Source organism: Pollicipes pollicipes, unplaced genomic scaffold (assembly GCF_011947565.3).
Source record: "Pollicipes pollicipes isolate AB1234 unplaced genomic scaffold, Ppol_2.1 Scaffold_4740;HRSCAF=5597_pilon_pilon_pilon, whole genome shotgun sequence".
Taxonomy (NCBI): domain Eukaryota; kingdom Metazoa; phylum Arthropoda; class Thecostraca; order Pollicipedomorpha; family Pollicipedidae; genus Pollicipes; species Pollicipes pollicipes.
In genome coordinates this window covers 8,128,177-8,150,252 of record NW_023596545.1, presented here as the reverse complement: position 1 = coordinate 8,150,252, position 22,076 = coordinate 8,128,177, and the positions used below count along the sequence as shown (strand labels likewise).

At 53.6% G+C, this 22,076-nt stretch overlaps 1 protein-coding gene and 1 long non-coding RNA gene across 2 annotated transcripts in view; both read right to left on the bottom strand.

Moving 5' to 3' along the window:
* Positions 1-605: 605 nt before the first annotated feature.
* On the bottom strand, positions 606-2,541 carry LOC119098724 (uncharacterized). Its single transcript, XR_005094283.1, has 3 exons — positions 2,498-2,541; positions 942-1,003; positions 606-615 (listed from the first exon to the last, which is right to left on the bottom strand). It is a non-coding gene; the product is annotated as an uncharacterized LOC119098724 (long non-coding RNA).
* Positions 2,542-5,540: 2,999 nt separating this feature from the next.
* LOC119098982 (polypeptide N-acetylgalactosaminyltransferase 5) overlaps positions 5,541-22,076 on the bottom strand; it is a 30,780-nt gene continuing 14,244 nt past the window's right edge. The window contains exons 8-11 of the mRNA XM_037222031.1: positions 21,239-21,424; positions 20,491-20,730; positions 19,133-19,282; positions 5,541-5,594 (exon numbers count right to left, since the gene is read on the bottom strand). Of these exons, the coding sequence (XP_037077926.1) occupies positions 5,541-5,594; positions 19,133-19,282; positions 20,491-20,730; positions 21,239-21,424 (630 nt within the window). The remainder of the gene's footprint in view (positions 5,595-19,132; positions 19,283-20,490; positions 20,731-21,238; positions 21,425-22,076) is intronic.

Below are 22,076 nucleotides of genomic sequence, written 5' to 3'. Positions count from 1 at the left end.
TCACAAAAGAAGCAATCCAAAATCAACAGATTGAGCTGTGAGCTGTCACAATGGCAGGACAGCTTAGTGTGATCTGCACATGGCAGCAATGCAAAGGATATGCACAACAGATACTTGGTTTATGGTTGTCATGCTTCTCTATTCAATTCTGTGTCAGATGACTGCATTGCACACAGCTATTCATATTCATGACTGGAGTTGAGGCATAAATAAAACTGCCTAACAAATTAGTCACATATATGTGGAACAGCATGGTGGAGCCAGCCAATGATGGCTGAGGAGTTCACAAACTCACAATAAATATCAGGTTGGAAACAATAGCAGCAGGCCCAATAACATACTAGAGCGAGTCCTGTTTTGTTTTTGTTATCTGGTTTTGACAGATTGTCTGCAATGGAAGACCCTATCTAAATATGCAAATCAAATTATTAAGAAAGGTTGCAAATCAGACAACATATGGTCATGCACATGTTTCTTAGTCAACAACTAGTGTAAGCAGGTAGGTAAGTTCACAGATGTTTTGTGTGGAACATATAATATATACTCACCTGCTTTGTTGTATTCATCTGCAGCTGAGTCTAGATCTGGCTTCCATTTAAAAATGATGTTTTCAGGCTGAACAACAAAGCATATGCATTACAAACAAGCACCACCTACACATTAAGATGAAATAAATAATATGCACAGTAAAAAGTTTCCTAAGCTGTGACATGAATAAATACACCACAATGCTAATGGTAGACCAAATAAAGGTTTATTGAAAATACTTTGAATAAGCAACTGCTATATACATACACTCATCAAATGTTATTGTGTGATGCAAGTTATAGCCATGATGTGTGACTAATAGACATTCAAGCAAACACACCCTCATATTACAGTTATCAAGAAACACATCTAGTAACCCTGGATGTGCTTTACATTATAGCTAGACTGCTTACTATTTTTCAGCTTCCTTTATGTGTGCCAAGGCTTCTTCTTTCTTACTTGACATGATTCAATGCTGGAAAGGACCAAAAAATTAGCTGACTCAACAGCACATTCCAATGGCCAAGGAGAGCAGCCAAGCTCTTCCAATATGACATCATTTTGACAACACCCCATCAATGCTGCAGCACAAGGTTCAGCATGCACAAGGGTTTTCATAGTATAGAGAGCACAGTACATGGAAATGCTCAAGAAAGCAGAATAAAGTTCAAATAAACATGCTTAAACTAACAGTCATGCAGTTATTATTGTGGCCAGTATTGGTAACAGGTATGTAACAGGAGAAGTAATACTATATGATAGCAATATTGCTTTAAGAAGCACAAAACACACCTAATTAAAATGCTAGCAATACTGATGCACATACATGAGCTGTTCGAAAACACCACAATGTGTGTGGGCTTGAGGCTGTTCTGCTCATGTTAATGTAACTGCGTCATGCTTGAGGGCTCCAAAAACACATCACATCCATTTGATTAGGATGTACTAGGGCCATGCAACATTTGCCCATAATGATTATGAAGCACCTAATGTTTTAACAGAAGCAAGCTATGGCTGCCTGTGAATGTTCAGTACTATCTCAAACCATCCATATCAATCAGCATAGTGTATTGAGCTCACCTTCAGTTACCAAATAAATATGCACAGCTGCCAAATAGGTATCACCTTCATGCACACCCACTAAATGAAAGCTGATCCTCAAACACCATTACTTCAATCATAGTGCAATGAAATAAGGATCATTGTGGTTTCAGACCTCATGACTGCCCAGGCACCTTTGAGCCCATCCTACAAAAATAATATGCTGTGCCAAGATGCCTACAGTCTTAAAGCCCTGAACCTTGAGTTCAACTGTGCAAAACTCAAGCCAGGATGCATCCCACTGATTTTTTTTTTTGGTTTACCTCAGCACAAGAATTTGGCATTACATTTCTGTAAAATCTCATTTCTCAGCATTAATAATTGCTTGAAAAATTGGCTTTCTATGCACTAAAATTGGCAGAACTGTGCATCAAATGCAAGCAAATAAAGTGTGTGTATACCCTTGCTGTGACATCTCTGCTATGCCCATTCCAACATCTTGATGTCTCTGCTGTACCATACATGTTCAGAATAACCGTCTTTGCAGTCTAAATAATTTTGAGAGTGGGTACCTTTAATTAATGTCATGCAACAAATATAGCTCAGTGTCATAGCACTGTAGGGATGGAGGCATTGAAGCTTGAAGCGCCTTGTGCTGCTCATGCTCAACTAGCCAAGCAAGCTATACTTGTCATTTTATATGGCCATTGGCCACTCCTTCATGTTCCCAAGGATAGCTGCCCAGATCCAAGAGTTTTGATGTTCCTTCAATATAATAAGGGTAGAAGAAACAAGCTCGATGCCATGCACTTCGTTTATTTAGGGAGATGCATCTTTCCACCGAGCAGGAAACTACTGACAAATATTCACCTCGCACGTTACATCTCACCCAAAAATTCCAGCAAACCCCATTCAATTGCAAACTCACACGTCAAAACGCTCTCGACGAGAAGCCAGCTGATACCTAACCGAACGCAATGCGCTCATGGGTCTGACAGACAGGTCCCCGCAATTAACCTGCCTCGCCTAAGACTCAGTTTTATTGATCAAGTGCTGACAGCTGGCCTGGCCTGTGGGCGATCTGATGCCATTCTGCAGTATTTTGTCGAGTATGCGCAGTTTTGAAAAGCATACAATACTGCTACCAGACCGAAGATTTTGGGCACATGATATGGCTGCATACTACAGAAAATATGCGAAAAAGGAGGACTGACGGTGAAGAGAGGCCCAAGGGACACCGGGACGACGATGCGTTGGTCAAAAGGCCGATAAAAGACGGGGTAAACGCGTCGAACATCTCTCCCTTCTCTGCCGTCTCCCCATATACAGCATGCTCTTTCCCCGTGACGGTGTGTCGACGTCCACGAAGTTGCAGTTATGTATCGGATTGTTCCGGGTGTTAGTTCTGATCACGATGCAAAGCGCTACGCTACTCATTAAGGCACAGCAACACCGAACCTCTGGACTTCTTTTTTTCATTATCCCGTGACCTTCAAAGGCAACATTTAATGTCAAACAACCAGGGAGCTCCATATCATCCAAAAGTATCGGCTGATTTCGCAGTTTTGGGGATCAGAATTACGTTCAGCACACAAACTCGGCCGCTCTTTGACATCAACTGCAAGGCAAATGACGTGTAACTCCACATCGCGCGAAGTTACCGACCGATTTCGCATTTTCAGGCATCAGAATATTTATTAGAGTATAAACTAGCGTCCGTCACAAATGCTCGAACTCTCAAGGTGAATCTTCAAGGTGGGAATCTGCATGCACATACCGCGAATTGCTTGCATTGGCCCTGTGCCTTCGGCAACATTACTGATCATCTTCCCACGGGCACACGAGCATAGCTAAGGTAGTACTGCCTTTATTCAGTGCACATGTAACAATGTCTCATTAACAGATACGAAAAAACAATGACCCTCGTTGGCGGTCGTTCTGGGTTGGCTTGTGGAATGGTGTAGCGCGCGCGATCACACGACCGGCGGAACCCCGACGAACAGCGGTGACCCAGTGGCCAGAGATTCCCCGGGGAAGTAACAAACAAGCCGACGCCAGGGCAGATCAGGCGATCTTCACCTGACCCCTCTCATGATGAAATCACATTGATTGGCTTGGAGCCGACCACGAAGACCAAAATTTAGTCTCATAACAGACCTCCACTGGCGATCAGATTTGAGCTCCTACGTTCTACCTTCAGAGATCAACGCGGCCCTGGTTGAAGAGTCTCTCGATGAAGACAGGAGGGGCAGAGTTGGGGTTGCCATCACCGATATGATAATCCTACACAACGCTAGTCATGGGATGGGCCTCATCGCATACAACATCATTGCACAACATGAATCGGCGCTTTGGTCCCAGGCTCCACTCCATACCCAAAACGATCAGCCCAATTTCAAGAGATCGTACGGCAGCTGCAGCAAACGAGAACTAGGTATGCAAATAAATGAACAAAGGCAAAACATTTGTGTAGCACAAAAGTTGACATTATGAATGCAAACGCACGATAATATAACTATAGCCACCGAGGAGTGGTTGCGATAAATTTACAGGCAGTTTGCGTGTGATGAAAACGCTGAGGGATATTGAACTTGGGCGGATATTTTAACAAGTCACATCACGAATATATACGAGCATGGCCAACAACCAACACATGGACAAAAGTGGTAGTGCGACACCAGTTACACCAGTGTCCGATCACAAGGCCTGGTAGCACAACAAAGCCATAATTTTATGCTGCAATCAGAAAATATCACCAAACCCAGAAAATGGGAGAACATGGAATGGAAACCCAGCCTGCGATAGGACACAGCTGATATGCTGTGGAATGGTCCGTACCTTTATCCGTTGCCTCGCGACCCGTTCGCAACGCAGCATTTACGTTCAACGACGTTTCAGAGTAAAACACTTTACAATGCCGCCTGTTTTAGTATTGACGCTTTTGCTACTTCATAAGCGTTTATGCGCCATTCTGTCCTGGAACCTACACGGACTCGGTCTTCAGCGCAGATCTAGAGAGCATTATCGGGAACAAACTCAGACGATGCATACCAGCAAAAGTGCTACCAGTTCACATGCCAAAAATAACAAAGGCACTGCTATGAACATGTGCCCATGGCTGCATTACAAGCCACGAACCGAACACAATAAGGCCACACCAAAGGTCGGCTGAACCACCGCATGATCACAGACAACTGAAGTCACTTCATTACAAGGATCCCGAACTCAAGGAGAGCACGGACCGTCACGATCAATGCATGTAGGACGGAGCTCGCGACACCATCACCAACTTCACCAGGCCCAGGTGGCCGCCGAGTATGGCAGCCAGCCTTCAACCCCGGCACCGACTTCACCAGGCCCAGGTGGCCGCCGGTATGGCAGCCAGCCTTAAACCCCGGCCGATTCACCAGGCCCAGGTGGCCGCCGAGTATGGCAGCCAGCCTTCAAACCCCGGCACCGACTTCACCAGGCCCAGGTGGCCGCCGAGTATGGCAGCCAGCCTTCAAACCCCGGCACCGACTTCACCAGGCCCAGGTGGCCGCCGAGTATGCAGCCAGCCTTCAAACCCCGGCACCGATTCACCAGGCCCAGGTGGCCGCCGAGCTATGGCAGCCAGCCTTCAAACCCGGCACCGACTTCACCAGGCCCAGGTGGCCGCCGAGTATGGCAGCCAGCCTTCAAACCCCGGCACCGACTTCACCAGGCCCAGGTGGCGCCCGCCTTACCCCCGGCACCGACCGGCCGCAGTATGGCAGCCAGCCTTCAAACCCCGGCACCGACTTCACCAGGCCAGGCGGCCGCCGAGTTGCCGAAGCCAACCTTCAAAACCCCGGCACCCGTCTTCACCAGCCGCGCCGCCAGCGTCGCCGGCGCCGCCTCAGTCCCGTCATCACAGCTCCGGGGGTGAACGAAGTCGAACTGCTGCGAAGGCGCGCCCGAGCAGGGGACCACCGCCAGCAGGTGCATCGCCTCTATGCCGTCCCCGTCCGACAGAGGTTGGACGAGAGGTGTTGCAGCTGGCCGCTCTGTCGACAGACGGCGGGTTGGACGGGGTTAGCGAACGCCGCGGTGTTTGGCCGCTCTGTCCACAGAGGGAGAGCCGGGCGGGGTTAGCGAAGACCGTGGGCGTCTGGCCGCTCTGTGGACCGAAGGAGGGCCGGCGGGGTTAACGAAGACCGTAGTGCCTGGCCGCTCTGTGGACCGAGAGAGGGCCGGGCAGGGTTAGCGAAGACCGTAGTGCCTGGCCGCTCTGTGGACCGAGAGAGGGCCGGCGGGGTTAACGAAGACCGTGGTGCCTGGCCGCTCTGTGGACCGAGAGAGGGCCGGGCAGGGTTAGCGAAGACCGTGGTGCCTGGCCGCTCTGTGGACCGGAGGAGGGCCGGCGGGGTTAGCGAAGACCGTGGTGCCTGGCCGCTCTGTGGACCGAGAGGGCCGGGCAGGGTTAGCGAAGACCGTGGTGCCTGGCCGCTCTGTGGACCGAAGGAGGGCCGGGTAGGGTTAACGAAGACCGTGGCGTCTGGCCGCTCTGTGGACCGAAGGAGGGCCGGGCGGGGTTAACGAAGACCATGGTGCCTGGCCGCGCTGTGGACCGAGGGAGGGCCGGGCGAGGTCAGGAAAAGCCGCGGTGTCCGGCAACTTTGTGGGCAGACCGGCGACTGTGGCATCTCGTTCAAAACTTCAGTGTCATTGGAATACACAGCAAAGCTACACTTTGGTGAAGGACTTCCAAACGAAAACGTGCCAATTCAGTGTCAAACAAATATGCCGAAATGGCTGATAGTGGTTAAGGGTAATGTTTCCCATCTGAATGTATTGGAGCAAGCATCGACACCTGGGGAAGAAGACTTATAAGACACGATCGTGTTGTGCTCTCAAGTGTCAAGACCGTATTCCAAGACAATATAATTGTCCTATTTAGTTCATGCAACACTCGATGCATCAAACGTTTCATCACGTAGTGGGAACATCCTTATGACGTCTGTTCGCGCCAGGACTGACCGTGTCAGAATTGCCACTGTAACAGACGGGCCGACTCCACATGTAGCACTTCAATCTCCAGGAAGGTGATCTCTAGCACGTGGCGGGATGCGGAAGGCGTTACTGGACCAAATATCGCCGTGTGTCCTATTCGGTCCCTTTCTCGTGATGTCTCACATATTTGCCCGTGATTTTACACTGTTACCTTATATTCACATCATCGATTAAGGTGCTATTCTTTGGTCGTTCGATTCCCTATCAATTTCTGTAAAAGTTCGTACCAATATTTCACTTCCTGTATCATTCGATACAAAGTGTGAGCCGTGTTCGATCACTCCGCCCCTCTCATCCTTCCTCTCGCCTCAACCCTTATCCTCGCGACCCCGTTTGTCCGGGACAGTTGCATGCGCCCGGAACGAGTAAGCCAAGAGGCTTCCTAATGGGGACCCTCGTACGTACGCCAGGCACGTGCCGCACAGAGGAGTCTCTGTGCGGGCTTTGGCCTTGAGTACCACATGGCCAATGGGCGGGAAGCATTCGCGTGACATTCCTATGGGATAATGCATGCCGGGTGGCATTGAAACAGTCCGCACAGTTTTAAGAGCGTCTAGCTCAGAAACCAGATGCTTTCAAATCTTAAAAAGGCCAGGGCTTTGAAGTGCGTTGAGTGATCTTTAAAACAGCCATTCCCGTTGAAACTCCACACAAATTTGGAACAATCTCTGTCATCCAACCGTCAGTCGTTATGAATATGATATATAACAATCATTTATCGTGGTAAGGCTGATCGAGACGTTCAAAATAATAAGCATCAACTTCAAGAGTGTGCCAACTTGTTTGTACTTTTCACTTATTGTACGATCAAACGCACACGCTTTAATAAAATAACCGGTTTTGTCGAAATCCTTCTAGAACATTCGAACCTGCATTTTAAAGTAGCCGCTCCTGCGGGGAAAATATAATTGCACTTCGTGCCCACCACTATGAAAAGTAATGCATTTCATTTGCCATGCTTTTTCCACGTGAGTGTTCTGTAATGTTTGCAACACGCTAATTCGTCAAAATATTGTGTGACAAATGCTACGAAAGCTTAAAACATTCTGTTTACATAAAGGTATGCGAACATGAAGCTTTTTTCTCGCGAATGCAACAAAACGTTTCACTACGTCTTTGGTTTCTCCCTGTGGCGTTTACCACCGCGACTCTCTTCGAGGCCCACTTTGCCTTTGGGAATGGGGGCATCACATGGTCCACAGTACTCCATTGGTTCAAATTTCAACCAATGCATTTCTTGTTCTCCCATTTTCAACCAATGCCGCTTCTGCGAGAGAAAATGTATATATGCGACAATAAATAAGCAAGATTGATATCCTTGTTATGTGTAGACGGCGCTGTAGTCGCGCTACCCAGTGCCACGTTAGACGTAACTGGTCACGACGTTTCACCAGATTTTGTTCTTGAAATATGCGCCAACTGTGGGGCATTCCCTTCAGGCTTGGAAAGCTCCGCTTTGTTGACGCTCCAGCGGGGGTTGAAATGAGGACTAGATAATCCAAGCGTATTTAAGTATGGTGGGGGAACGATGAGGGCAGACGAAAGTCAAAGATCGAGAGCAGGAAAGGTGATGTTGGCGTGCGTGTGTTAGTGTTTGATCACTGAGAAAGACAAGACCGTGTGCAGTTAAAAGCCAGCCGATGAGGTGTTCTCGGGGACTCGTGCTAGTGCATCTCCAGGCTTGGTGATGAGCGTTTAAGTCACCTAGGATCATACAGGGAGCTTATTTCTTGTTGAAAAAGAGTTGGAAGTGTGGCCCTCGTTTGAGTTAAAGAGACGTTCACCAGAACCAAGAGCCAAGGGAATTGCATCTGTTGGTTGTTCAGCAGCCTCTTCAAAATGGGTCATAGTCCCAGATCTTGAAATGAATAAAATTCAACAGTTTCACTTAAGGTTAGTTTATAAAAAACACGTGCAGAAATAACTGTTTGCAGACTTGGAGATTATTGTGGTAACCCTCATATTATGAGGCTTAGTGTGAGCACCTTGGAACCGATTGCAATGCCTTTTTATGTTAGTTATGGACCAAACATAATACAGAAGGGATGGATGTGATATCAGGTTTCTTACACCTTGTTCTTTTGGCCACTAACCAATTTCAGGGTTGGGTATGAGTACCTAGAATGAAAGATAAAGTTGGCGGGCCCATGCGGACTTCGGGCGGGGGGGGACACTTATCTTGCGGGGCGGGTGGGGGCTTTTAAATTTGGGTGCGGGGCGGATGCAGGCCATTCCAAATCAAAATAATTGGCAGCTTTAACGGGTAGGCACCGCATCAGGGCCCGTTCGATCTGCCGTCTGCACCACTGTTAGCTGGAACGCGCCACGTAATGCATGCTGACGGAGTGCCCGGTATGAGGGCTGACGGAAGTTTTTTTTTTAACTTAACCTTCCCTTTTTCTTTAACCTTTAATTACTCCAAACCTCACACTTACTCTGGCTTGTCGCCAACCACGCCACACTGCCCTTTTAAAATGGCGTATCGAGATGTGGCTTACGCTCCAGTATCACTCCCATCTATCCCATGCGTGAGCTGAGTGTTTCTTCCCAGTCCCGTCTCATTCAAATTTCTTCCCTTCCCATTTGACACGTTCGCGATTTTTTTGTAGGAAAGGACTAACGATCCTTCACTGCTAATTGTTCTGACATGGAGCCAATTCTCTAATTGAACTTGTATTGACTTGACACTTGTAATAGGAAAGCCCATGTTCGAGACACGGGGCGCTTCGTTCCTGTTCTCTTTTTCGTCCTATTTTTCGAACGATCTTTTACGGTTACTGTCATTGTCATTGTCATTGGGGCTTTACGACACACTCAGCTGCTGAGGCTATATATGGCGTCGCCTGCCTCTCACCCTGGCGGGAAGGGCGGGCAACGCAGGGAATCGAACCCCGCACCTCTGGTTTCCCAGACGCGCAGTGGTTAACGCAGACGCGTTACTTTTACGGTTACTCTAACGCTGTTCATTTTCTGGGGAACACAGTTACACACCAAACAAATCACCGTCAATCACTTTGTCATGGCTGGTCTTGAGAGCCCAGTTTCCTTTTTTATCTATCTTAAGTCGCATCCCCCAAATAGAGACAAGTGCCCTGACCCCACCTAACGAACTCGCAAACGCATGACCTACCAGAAAAACTCGCGCTTTCTTGTAAGAGCGCTTTATCTAATCTGGTAGCGCTATGTAATTCTACACCCAATCTCCATGCTGACGGACTGACAAAAATCCTGGTAGCGGCGCCAGCAGGAGCGTGACCTGACAGGCCACGTGACTGTGTTCACATGACGTGACGTAGGGAGGATACTGCGTCATGACTGGTGCTGACAAAGGTGCTGACGACAGATCAAATGCGGCCCAAAGGACGTCCATGCCCCAGCAGGACCCGAGGTTACGTAACCGTCCCACATTCTCGTTTTCAAGCAAGACTCCATACGTCGACTTTGCAAAAGCCCACCATCGCAGAGCAAACCGCAGGGGCAGAAGTCTCAGCAGCAGCCGCTGCAGCCATGTTTTATCTAGGCATCACTGCAGGATAGCTCTGCACTACTTTGGAGTCAGCGCGGTCATGCAAACACTCTCAGTGAGTGACGAAATTCTCAAGCCCGTGTAGCGAAGCGCAGTGGGCAGCACAGCCGCGCGCTCCCTCCCACCAGTTCCCTCTGAGCTCCAGCCCGGCAGCCGGCTTTTTATCGCTCCAAAGCCCAAGGTCGTTGGCCGAGGTTCACCCGATACTCAGACACGCCCAGAGGCGGTGTCGGCGTGCACCGGCTCTGGGGCGAGCGCGGCAGTGCAGAGCGCTACTGACGCGATCTCGTCAATGTCCAAAACTAGCCTGCAGCCACCTGTCTGCCACCCAGCATCCGACTCCGAGCGCACTGCCAGGCTGGTTCGCGGCGCCGCGCATTGCCTCCGGACACGGCCACCTCCGGCCTCCCCCGTCCGGTCCCTGAGCGCGCCTCTGCTCTCGCCCGACCGTCCGGACGGCGAAGGGGCCGCCCGCGACGACGGCCGCAGTTGCACACGCACGTCTGCTCGTCTCGGTGCGCACGGTACAGCAACCGCCAGCGATCGCGGAGTCCGGAGAACGCGCACGCGCGCCGCCCCCGCCCCGCCCCGCTCCGGTGTCGACCGCCGTGCGTGTCGACTGGGGCTGTGACCTGCACCGGCCGGCCGCGGGGCCTGCAAGCGGCGCCTAGGCGGCGCAGTGACCGCGCTTGACTGCGAACCGGTGCGCGGCAAACACTACCGTCATGAGCGTGGTCGGCGCCAAGCTGGGCGGCTTCGCCGTGCTGCTGCTGACCTCGTTGGTGCTGGGCCTGCTGCCGTTCAAGCTGACCCCGCTGCTGCTGCGGCGCGCCGGCACGCAGCACGGCCGTGTCAATATGGCGCTCTCCTGTCTACAGTGCTTCGGTGGCGGCATCCTGCTGGCCACTGTGTTCGCACACATGCTGCCCGAGTTCCGCCAGAGTCTGTCAGAAGTGGGGCCCGGCGCCGACTTCCCGCTGGCCGAGGTGCTGCTCTGCGTCGGTATGTTCACCATCTACGCTATCGAGGAACTAGTGACGATCGGCGGTCCGCCGCAGCAGCGGCGGCGGCGGCGGCGGAGGCGGCAGCAGCAACGCGGAGGCGCCCATTCTGAAGACGGCGTCTGGCGGCGGCGGATGGCGGCGCCGGGCCACCGGCTGCTGCGTCGCGGCCCGACTACGGCGCCGTGTTCGACTCGGCCGGCGGCGGGCAGCAGCGGACACGGCCACTCGCACTCACACATGGCACCGCCGGCCAACCTCGGCAGCTTCCGCGTGCTGATCGTGGCCGTGCGCTTGTCGGGTGCACTCCGTGTTCGAAGGTTATGGCGATCGGGGCTCGAGGCCACGGAGACCAGCGCCTGGCTGCTCACCGCCGCCATCGCCACCCACAAGTCCATCATCGCCTTCTGCCTGGGCGAGCAGCTGGCCACATCGCCGCAGCCACTGCGCACGGCCATCATCACCCTGCTGGTGTTCGTGCTCGCCTCGCCGGCTGGCATCCTGATCGGTATGCTAGCCTCGTCCTCCGACGGCGATGTCGCCTCGCAGACGCTCATGACGGACGTGCTGCAGGCGCTGGCCGCCGGCACCATTCTGTACGTCGTCCTCTTCGAGATCATCAGCGGCGAGCGCGCCAAGCCCGGCAACGGACTCGTGAAGCTGTCGGCCATCCTAGTCGGCTTCGGCTTCATGCTGCTGGTGACGAACCTGGTCAAGGAGGCCGGAGCCAGAGTCGGACGGCACGGCCGTCACGTCGGCTTCTCCTCGGACCGCGGTCTAAGCGCCGCAAGGCCGCAAATGGTGCCGTGTAGGGCATGCCGTCGATGGTTGCGCCGTGCGCACGGATTACTAGTGAGCCTTCACAACCCTCTAAGTTTTGCTCGCTTTGACAGAGTTCGAGGAGGATGACCACTTCCAGTCACTCTACCACCCCCATCTTGTTACGTAAGACTTCATCACAGAACAGTCGCCTTGCGCGTTTGACTGCCATCATTCCAGACAGCCTTCTCAGACAAGTTCTGTGAACCAATTCCGGCCGTACAGCTAAGGTCCTCTTGCCCGCCGAGTCTAGTCTATGAAGCTGACTCCTAATCCGAATAGCATTCACGCATACGGGAGTGAAGCCTCGATTGTACGATTTCCTACCCCAAAGTTGACAATGATGCTAGAGGCAGCACGTCGCAAACGATGTCGCCACTATATTTTTTCAGCGAACGGCGTCTATTTTGAGCCATGTACACAACTGCTGGCTCAAGTGTGCTCTGTTTGAACGGATAACATCGCGATGCACGATGGAAGGTGGTTTGATGTAGAGTTAAGCGACTACTCTTGACTAACGCTGATCTGATGCCACTGTAGAATGAAGCCAGTGCATTTGACTAACGTTGATTTGATGAAAATGAAGCGACTGCATTAGACTAACGTTGATCTGATGTCATTGCAGAATGAAGCGACTATATTTTACTACGACTGTTAAGAATGAAGGTTAGGTTGCTTTGATTTTACAACCGCCGTTTTACTCCGGCTGCAGTGCGCGCTCCGGCCATTTGTTCGCATCGAAACGCTACCATTTTAGTTAGATCGACAATACGATAGCCAGCGGTCCCCAACTTAAGCGAGCTTGCGTTCAACATGTCTATTGATTTGGATATCCAGACTCATGCGAACCGAAGCAATAAACCCGATGGACAGTAACAGCGCGGCGTGCGGTTGTTTTAATGGGAAACCGTGACAAAACACGCAGGTAGGTTATGGGCATACCATGAGTTGCCTTGTCAGGCCGTCTCTCAACGTCAGCAATTCCGCACATTTTGCCTAACACAGTAAGCTGGCGACCCTTTGTTTGCAAAGTTGGGAGAGACGCGTTACACGAGCGCTTGCACAGCAATACCAATCTTGTACCTTTTAGATCACACCAGGTACATAACGGACACTGAACCGTAATGATGGTGGCAGCCTGGGCACTAGCCACACCGAATAAGACGATGGCTGATGGCATTAGCATTTACCCTACACTGCACCACCGCGGGTGCGTTGGCAAAACTGCAATGAGGGCCGCCATCTGGGCATTAAAGGTCAGGCAGCGTCCGTCAGAGCAGTGCCCAAGCCGGACGCCAGCAGATGTTGGGCAACACGTGCTTCGCCGAACGCAAGCTTGTTTACCATGATTCCCAGCTACACACTCACGGACCGTCTACGACCCAGAGTTGCCGCCGGGGTACAAGCCGACATCTGGGTCGTATACTGGTACAGCTGGTGTGTTGGGCAGGGGACACCTGGGCCGGTACGCTGGTACAGCTGTGTGTTGGGCAGGGACACCTGGGCCGGTGCACTGGTACAGCTGGTGTGTTGGGCAGGGACACCTGTGCCGGTGCACTGGTACAGCTGGTGTGTTGTGGCAGGGACACCTGGGCCGGTACGCTGGTAACGCTGGTGTGTTGGGCAGGGACACCTGGGCCGGTACGCTTGGTACAGCTGGTCCTGGGTGCTGGCAGGGACACCTGGGCCGGTGCACTTGGTACAGCTGGTGTGGCTGGGCAAGGGTCACCTGGGCCGGTAGCACTGGTACAGCTGGTGTGTTGGGCAGGGACACCTGGGCCGGTACGCTGGTACAGCTGGTGTGTTGGGCAGGGACACCTGGGCCGGTGCACTGGTACAGCTGGTGTGTTGGGCAGGGACACCTGGGCCGGTGCACTGGTACAGCTTGGTGTGTGTTGGGCAGGGACACCTGGGCCGGTGCACTAGTACAGCTGGTGTGTTGGGCAGGGACACCTGGGCCGGTGCACTGGTACAGCTGGTGTGTTGGGCAGGGACACCTGGGCCGGTGCACTGGTACAGCTGGTGTGTTGGGCAAGGGCACCTGGGCCGGTGCACTGGTACAGCTGGTGTGCTGGGCAAGGGCACCTGGGCCGGTGCACTGGTACAGCTGGTGTGTTGGGCAAGGGCACCTGGGCCGGTGCACTGGTACAGCTGGTGTGTTGGGCAAGGGCACCTGGGCCGGTGCACTGGTACAGCTGGTGTGTTGGGCAAAGGGCACCTGGGCCGGTGCACTGGTACAGCTGGTGTGCTGGGCAAGGGCACCTGGGCCGGTGCACTGGTACAGCTGGTGTGTTGGGCAAGGGCACCTGGGACGGTGCACTGGTACAGCTGGTGTGTTTGGGCAGGGACACCTGGGCCGGTTGCACTGGTACAGCTGGTGTGTTGGGGCAAGGGCACCTGGGCCGGTGCACTGGTACAGCTGGTGTGTTGGGCAAGGACACCTGGGCCGGTGCACTGGTACAGCTGGTGTGTTGGGCAAGGGCACCTGGGCCGGTGCACTGGTACAGCTGGTGTGTTGGGCAAAGGGCACCTGGGCCGGTGCACTGGTACAGCTGGTGTGTTGGGCAAGGGCACCTGGGCCGGTGCCACTGGTACAGCTGGTGTGTTGGGCAAGGACACCTGGGCCGGTGCACTGGTACAGCTGGTGTGCTGGGCAAGGGCACCTGGGCCGGTGGCACTGGTACAGCTGGTGTGCTGGGGCAAGGGCACCTGGGCCGGTGCACTGGTACAGCTGGTGTGCTGGGCAAGGGCACCTGGGCCGGTGCACTGGATACAGCTGGTTGTGTTGGGCAAGGGCACCTGGGCCGGTGCACTGGTACAGCTGGTGTGTTGGGCAAGGACACCTGGGCCGGTGGCACTGGTACAGCTTGTGTGTTGGGCAATGACACCTGAGGCCGGTGCACTGGTACAGCTGGTTGTGTTGGGCAAGGGCACCTGGGCCGGTGCACTGGTACAGCCTTGGTGTGTTGGGCAGGGACACCTGGGCCGGTGCACTGGTACAGCTTGGTGTGTTGGGCAAGGGCAACCTGGGCACGGTGCACTGTACAGCTGGTGTGTTGGGCAGGGACACCTGGGCCGGTGCACTGGACAGCTGGTGTGTTGGGGCAAGGGCACCTGGGCCGGTGCACTGGTAGCAGCGGTGTGTTGGGCAAGGGGCACCTGGGCCGGTGCACTGGTTACAGCTGGTGTGTTGGGCAAGGGCACCTGGGCCGGTGCACTGGTACAGCTGGTGTGTTGGGCAAGGACACCTGGGCCGGTGCACTGGTACAGCTGGTGTGTTGGGCAAGGACACCTGGGCCGGTGCACTGGTACAGCTGGTGTGTTGCACTGCATTATCAATATGACGTCCACGCGGAGGCGGACACGCTAGTGCTCCGAGACATCATGGCTGCCTAACTTTATACAAATAGTCACTCGAAGGATGGAGCCCTGCGGTCCAACACAACATTCGACCTTTAAAGGAAATGTTCCACGTTATATGGGGTTTGAGCTGAAATAGCCTTCTTGAAGACCTTTCGGCGCTGTCCACAATCCCAACCTTTCTCAAGACCTACGCCCTTCTAGTTTCTGAGATATACGGCCGCGAAAATATGGTCAGATTTATCGGGGAGAGTTTTTCAAAATTACCTTGGCATTCATGACGCCATAATAACGTCATTCAATCTCCCATTCCACATGCCATGCGGCGATCAAGGCCAAGATAAATGTAATTATCGAGGCGTTCATGGGCGCAAAATGGCCCTAGAAGTCGACGCGCCCTAAAACCCCAATCATCATCATCGAGGCGTTCATATCTGGCGTTTGTGAGCGCAATTTCCATGTATGATGGCCGTCAACTGGCTTTCGACCAATGTTGTGCAAGATACGATGATGTAATCAACCCACGACGCATTGAGAAGCGTGTTTACTAAGCAGAGAATCGTGCTGTCTAGAGCAGCCTTTTCCACCTAAAACACATACCAATAGTGATAAGTGGGCTTGTTTTATCATACATGATGTTTGCTTCAATACCTTCAAATATGAAACATTTCCCACAGCAAGCGCTCGGGTCGGGGTGGGGGGTGGGGGGGGGGGGGGGGAATATGACCCCGTCAAGATTTACACAGAACAATTTCCGAACGGTGCGGCAAAGCCTTGCCAAACTTAATGTAACTGTAGACAATGGAAATTGCGGATATTTTAGTATACAACATTAGATATACCATGAAAGATCGTTGCCACGGCCCTATCTCCATCTGAACTCAGGCTATCAAACCTATAAATCTAGAACCCAAGCGCCCACTGATGGTTGGGCTGGCGACGACAGTAAGGATGGACAAGGACATTGGAACGTATCATACGACGCTGGCCGTTATGTAATCAATGTGACCGGACATACGGGAATTGTATTAGATACATGTATATCTACATAACACACACACACACGATATATATATATATATATATATATATATATATATATATATATACTGGCAGATTCCTTCCTTTTTTGCATGTTCGATTTAAAATGACCGTTGACTCAGCATCGAGAAGCTTTTTTACGCATCGTTCGAGTTTCAGGGTTTCTGGCTTAGCATTGAAGTTTAGATTAGAGGTGGTTCGTGCAAAACCATTCAATATTCGTCCATCTTTGCATTCTTACGCTTCGACATCTTGTATCATCGTCGGAGAAGTCTGAATGGCACAAGAGGTAAGTTTGAGTTTTAAGGGACCAAAATTGTGCATTACTATTGAAAAACAACTTTTGGTACAGAGAAGACAAAGGAAATATGGCTAACTGAAGTAAGACAAAATCCTTTCATTACTTTCACACTTATAAAATACACTCATAATGGAAGCACTACAAAGACACAAACACATTATCACAATGACATCAATAACACTCACCGCTCACCACCTAATAACTCAAGTGTTGTCCAAAAATGTTTTGGTCTGTTATGGGCTGGATACAGTTTGTTAACAAGAATACTTTCCCACATTTAAAGGCGTTTCCTGTCGTTGCACGCCTGCATAATGCAAGTGTTGCCTGTCAGTTGTTGCGTTAACGTCCTGTCATTTCCATCGCGTCCATGATTTTCATCGCAATAGGAAAATATCTAACTTCCTTATGGGAAACAGCCCAGACGAACCCAGGAAACCAAAAATGCACCAATGTAGTGCATCGATCCCAACGCAATATCGAAGGCCGCGAACTTGGTTCCATACACTACATTGGCGTGACCACGACACTCCCGACGCCTGACAGTGCCCTTGCGCGACGGGGCACCTCTGGACCACACGCGACACGAACATGTCAGGACATTGACACAACAACTGACAGACACCAGTGACATTCTTCAGGCATGCAACGACAGAAGATGGCTTGAAATTTGGGAAACCCATCAACGAACCCTCTCCAGCCCTTAGCAGACAAACACACTCTTGCACAAGCCTTGAGTTGATAGGTGATGGGCGGCGCGTTCTACTGATGCTTTACTTCCATTGGCCATGCTTTTCAGTTGGCCAACTTTCATTCTTTGAAACTAAAAACTTATTTTGTGTACCATTCAGCCTTCTCCGACGATGAGACAAAATCTCGAAACGTAAAAATACAAAGATTGGCGAATATAATGAATATGAATGATTTCGCACGAACCATCTCAAATATAATCGATAATGCTAAGGCAAACGACCGGAAACTTGAGTGATGTTTAAAAAGCTCGTCAACGCTGAGTCGGGGTTCATTTTTATCGAACACACACGGACCACGGACCACGGACACGGACACGGACACGACACGGACACGGACACGGACACGGACACGGACACGGACACGGACACACACACACACACACACACACACACACACACACATATATATATATATATATATATATATATATATATATATATATATATATATATATATACATATATATATATATATACCCATATACCTTCATATATTATATACATTATTTTCGCTTTCCTTTGCATTATTTTCGCTTTTTCTTTCCTTTCGCTTCCTTTCAACACCTTTGGCTTCTTATGTGACATGTCACTGGCCTGGGGCAAAGGACAGTCAAGCGAGCTGCTACACTCATACGTCGGAGGGTGACCACTTTACTGACCTCCTCTAGAGCGTCGAGCACCGCCAAAGAACGTAACCTACCTCCGGAAATGGTGCCGTGGTGAACTATCGTGTGATCCTTACAGCATCTGATTTCACTATGCTCGAAACGTAAACCCAATTGTGTTGAAAAAACTTGATGTACGATATGAGCAAATAAGTACAGCAAGCTTGCACAGGCGATGTAAAATCCGGCTTGTGGTCGGATTCGAGGACCCACTTGACATCGATACTTAACCGGCCGGTGGCAATACAACTGCATCGCATTATTCAAACCGCTTAGAAGGCTGTGCGGATCCAATGGCGATGTTAGCATCGTTTTTCAACAACGTTTCAATCGCTAACGCCCATTCATTACCAACATGACCAGCTCAGCCACTTGCGCTTCGCAGGTGTTTCAACTTTCGAATACAGGCCATCAAAAGTCTTATAATAGTTTAGCGTATTGGAAACCACCGTCGCTCACACGTTTTTCAACGGAGTGATTTTTTAGCTGTTCCGGTGTATATGGACAATATGTGATGTGACCACCACAGATGCCAACGATCTCTTAGCAGGCTGTGAACCGACGCACATCGAGCAGCCTTGAAAACGGCCATCAACGAGCCCAAGTGCGCCTTATTAACGCATCACTTCAGCACAAGTGTGAACATCATGCCATTTAAGTTTCCGCAGCAAATTAGGACCATTAATGTTACCAAAGCCCACATGTAATAGGCCAAACGCAGTTCTCGTCATGTTCAGGCACGATAAAGTTGGTCTGATGATAACGTGCCCCGAGCAGCTATATGGTAACACGAGGGCACCCCGTGAACTGCGGAGAAGTCCGAGGTCCGAGGTCAATACCCACCGACGCGCTCACAGAAACACCTGAACCTACCAAGAGCGGCGGAAAGTGTAACATCCAAATACGGGATAAGAAACTTACAGAAGTAGATCTCAAGCGTCGGCTTTGACCGGACAGCAGCGAACCTGTCGTCAGAGTGAGAGCACCGTCTTACTTCAGCAGTGCAGCGCCGCCGCCACGCCGCGCTCGGCGGCGGCGCAGCTGCACGGTCGCCCGCTCCAGGCGCTCACCTGCGCCGTGTAGCTCCAGCGGTGTTCGTCGAGCCCGTGGACCTTGCAGGGTGCCATGGGCGCGTGGCGCGGCTGGTCGGGTGCCGGCTCGGAGACGGTGGCGCACAGGTCCTCGCGGCGGACCTCGTCTCGCCGGCTGTGCGCCAGGTACTGTGGCACGACACAGCCGAGGCCCGGTGAGGGCGGCGCACAGGTCCTCGCGGCGAACCTCGCCCCCCCCCCTCCCCAGCTGTGCGCCAGGTACTGCAGCAGGGCACGGCCGAGGCCCGATGAGGGCGGCGCACAGGTCCTCGCGGCGAACCTCGCCCCCCCCCCTCCCCAGCTGTGCGCCAGGTACTGCAGCAGGGCACGGCCGAGGCCCGATGAGGGCGGCGCACAGGTCCTCGCGGCGAACCTCGCCCCCCCCCCCCCCTCCCCAGCTGTGCGCCAGGTACTGCAGCAGGGCACGGCCGAGGCCCGGTGAGGGCGGCGCACAGGTCCTCGCGGCGAACCTCGCCCCCCCCCCTCCCCAGCTGTGCGCCAGGTACTGCAGCAGGGCACGGCCGAGGCCCGGTGAGGGCGGCGCACAGGTCCTCGCGGCGAACCTCGCCCCCCCCCCCTCCCCAGCTGTGCGCCAGGTACTGCAGCACGGCACGGCCGAGGCCCGGTGAGGGCGGCGCACAGGTCCTCGCGGCGAACCTCGCCCCCCCCCCCCTCCCCAGCTGTGCGCCAGGTACTGCAGCACGGCACGGGCCGAGGGCCCGGTGAGGGCGGCGCACAGGTCCTCGCGGCGAACCTCGCCCCCCCCCCCTCCCCAGCTGTGCGCCAGGTACTGCAGCACGGCACGGCCGAGGCCCGGTGAGGGCGGCGCACAGGTCCTCGCGGCGAACCTCGCCCCCCCCCCCCCTCCCCAGCTGTGCGCCAGGTACTGCAGCACGGCACGGCCGAGGCCCGGTGAGGGCGGCGCACAGGTCCTCGCGGCGAACCTCGCCCCCCCCCCCCTCCCCAGCTGTGCGCCAGGTACTGCAGCACGGCACGGCCGAGGCCCGGTGAGGGCGGCGCACAGGTCCTCGCGGCGAACCTCGCCCCCCCCCCCCCCTCCCCAGCTGTGCGCCAGGTACTGCAGCACGGCACGGCCGAGGCCCGATGAGGGCGGCGCACAGGTCCTCGCGGCGAACCTCGCCCCCCCCCCCTCCCCAGCTGTGCGCCAGGTACTGCGGCGCGGCACCGCCGAGGCCCGATGAGGGCGGCGCAATGGCGCACGGGTCTAACTTTCTCGACACATGACATCAAACCGAAAATACATGGCACAGCAGAGACAGATAACAATGGCTAGTACGGAACATTTTCATAGCTGCCCCCAGGCGCCGGAGCCGCACCTGGCCGGAGACTGGCGGCTCGGTGCAGGTGTTGAGCCCCAGGTACACCAGGTCCTCAATGACCAGGGTGTCGACGCAGAGCTCAGCACGGTCGCGCGAGCGTAGCTGGCCGCTGGCGAGCACGTCCTCGTCCAGGCGCATCTTGTTGGGGTAGACGGTGTCCAGGTACCAACGGAACGAGCGGCAGCCGAGCCGACGCCGCAGCTCGAGACGTGACGTGACGTCACCGGCCTCCGGGGGCTGCCAAAAAGTCAACAGAGGTCACGGCAGGTCAGCAAACCGCGGCGCGGGGAGAACACGGCCTCCGGAGGCTACCACCGGTCAACAGAGGTCACGGCAGGTCAGCGAGCCGCGGCGCAGGGAGAACACGGTTTCCGGGGGCTGTCACCGGTCAACAGAGCTCACGGCAGGTCAGCGAACCGCGGCGCAGGGAGAACACGGCCTCCGGAGGCTGTCACCGGTCAACAGAGGTCACGGCAGGTCAGCGAACCACGGCGCAGGAGAAAACGGCCCGCGGCGAACATGTCAGCGCGGAGCAATGCCAGCGCACACAACGAAGACTTCAACATTACAGGCATGCCAAGCCAAATCATCGTGCGTCAAAACCCATACAGGTCGACGCAGACCAGCACTTTCGGGCAGGCACAGTTTCCACCGCATGCAGTCTCACTGGGTCACCGAGCCAATCACCCTCACATCATTACCGCAGCCGCAAACCATCCCACTGGCAACGAGCCCGGTGCCTCACGTGCGTGTGCCGGTAGTGGAGGTGGAAGTAGCGGCTGTACTCGTCCATCCAAACGGCGGCGATCCGCGCCATGTTGGCCGCCAGCGGGTTGGCGCTCCAGGGGAACGTGTACGGATGGAAGTCACGGAAGATGTGGCCGACGCGCGAGCACGGCAGCGTCTCCACCACACCGCCGCACTGCCACGTCTGTCGGCGACCAGCGGAGCGCGGACTGTCAAAACACCACATTCCGCCCTACGCCAGTCCGCACATGTTCGCCGCGTCCAATCGGTGGGCACAGCACAGGTGCCAACATGGCGCCGTACAATACTACTCCACCCTGGCATACCCACGAGGGGGTGGGGGACATATCGGCACAATTTCCCAAAATTATTTTTGTTCCCTCCAACGGTCCCCATAGACTGCACGTTGTTACATTCCAAACGTCACTTACAGGTAAGGCTGTTTCACCAGATCCCACTTTGACCGCCTAATCCTCATTTGTTTCTCATCATTCAGCTGCTTGGCTTAGAGCCCTTTCGGCCAGAAACAATCACTTCAGGGCTATAGGATTAAGGAGACTGGATAACGGTGGGGCAGGGCTGCATAGCTTTGGGGGGGGGGGGGGAAGGGGGGGAGGGGCAACTGCCGAGCTTTAGTACACACAGGGACACTTCAGAGCGTGCGCTGGGCGCGCGGCAGGGGGCCCCTTGGCCCACGCTTGGCTGACGAGTGCAGCCTGCCCGTATTGGCGGATGAACGGGGCGTCGCGATGATTTAGGATAAAGCAAGGAGAGACGATAAGCGGGTCGGATGTCCTAATCATTCAAAAATCGAAGTGTGTTTGCCATCGTAGCAT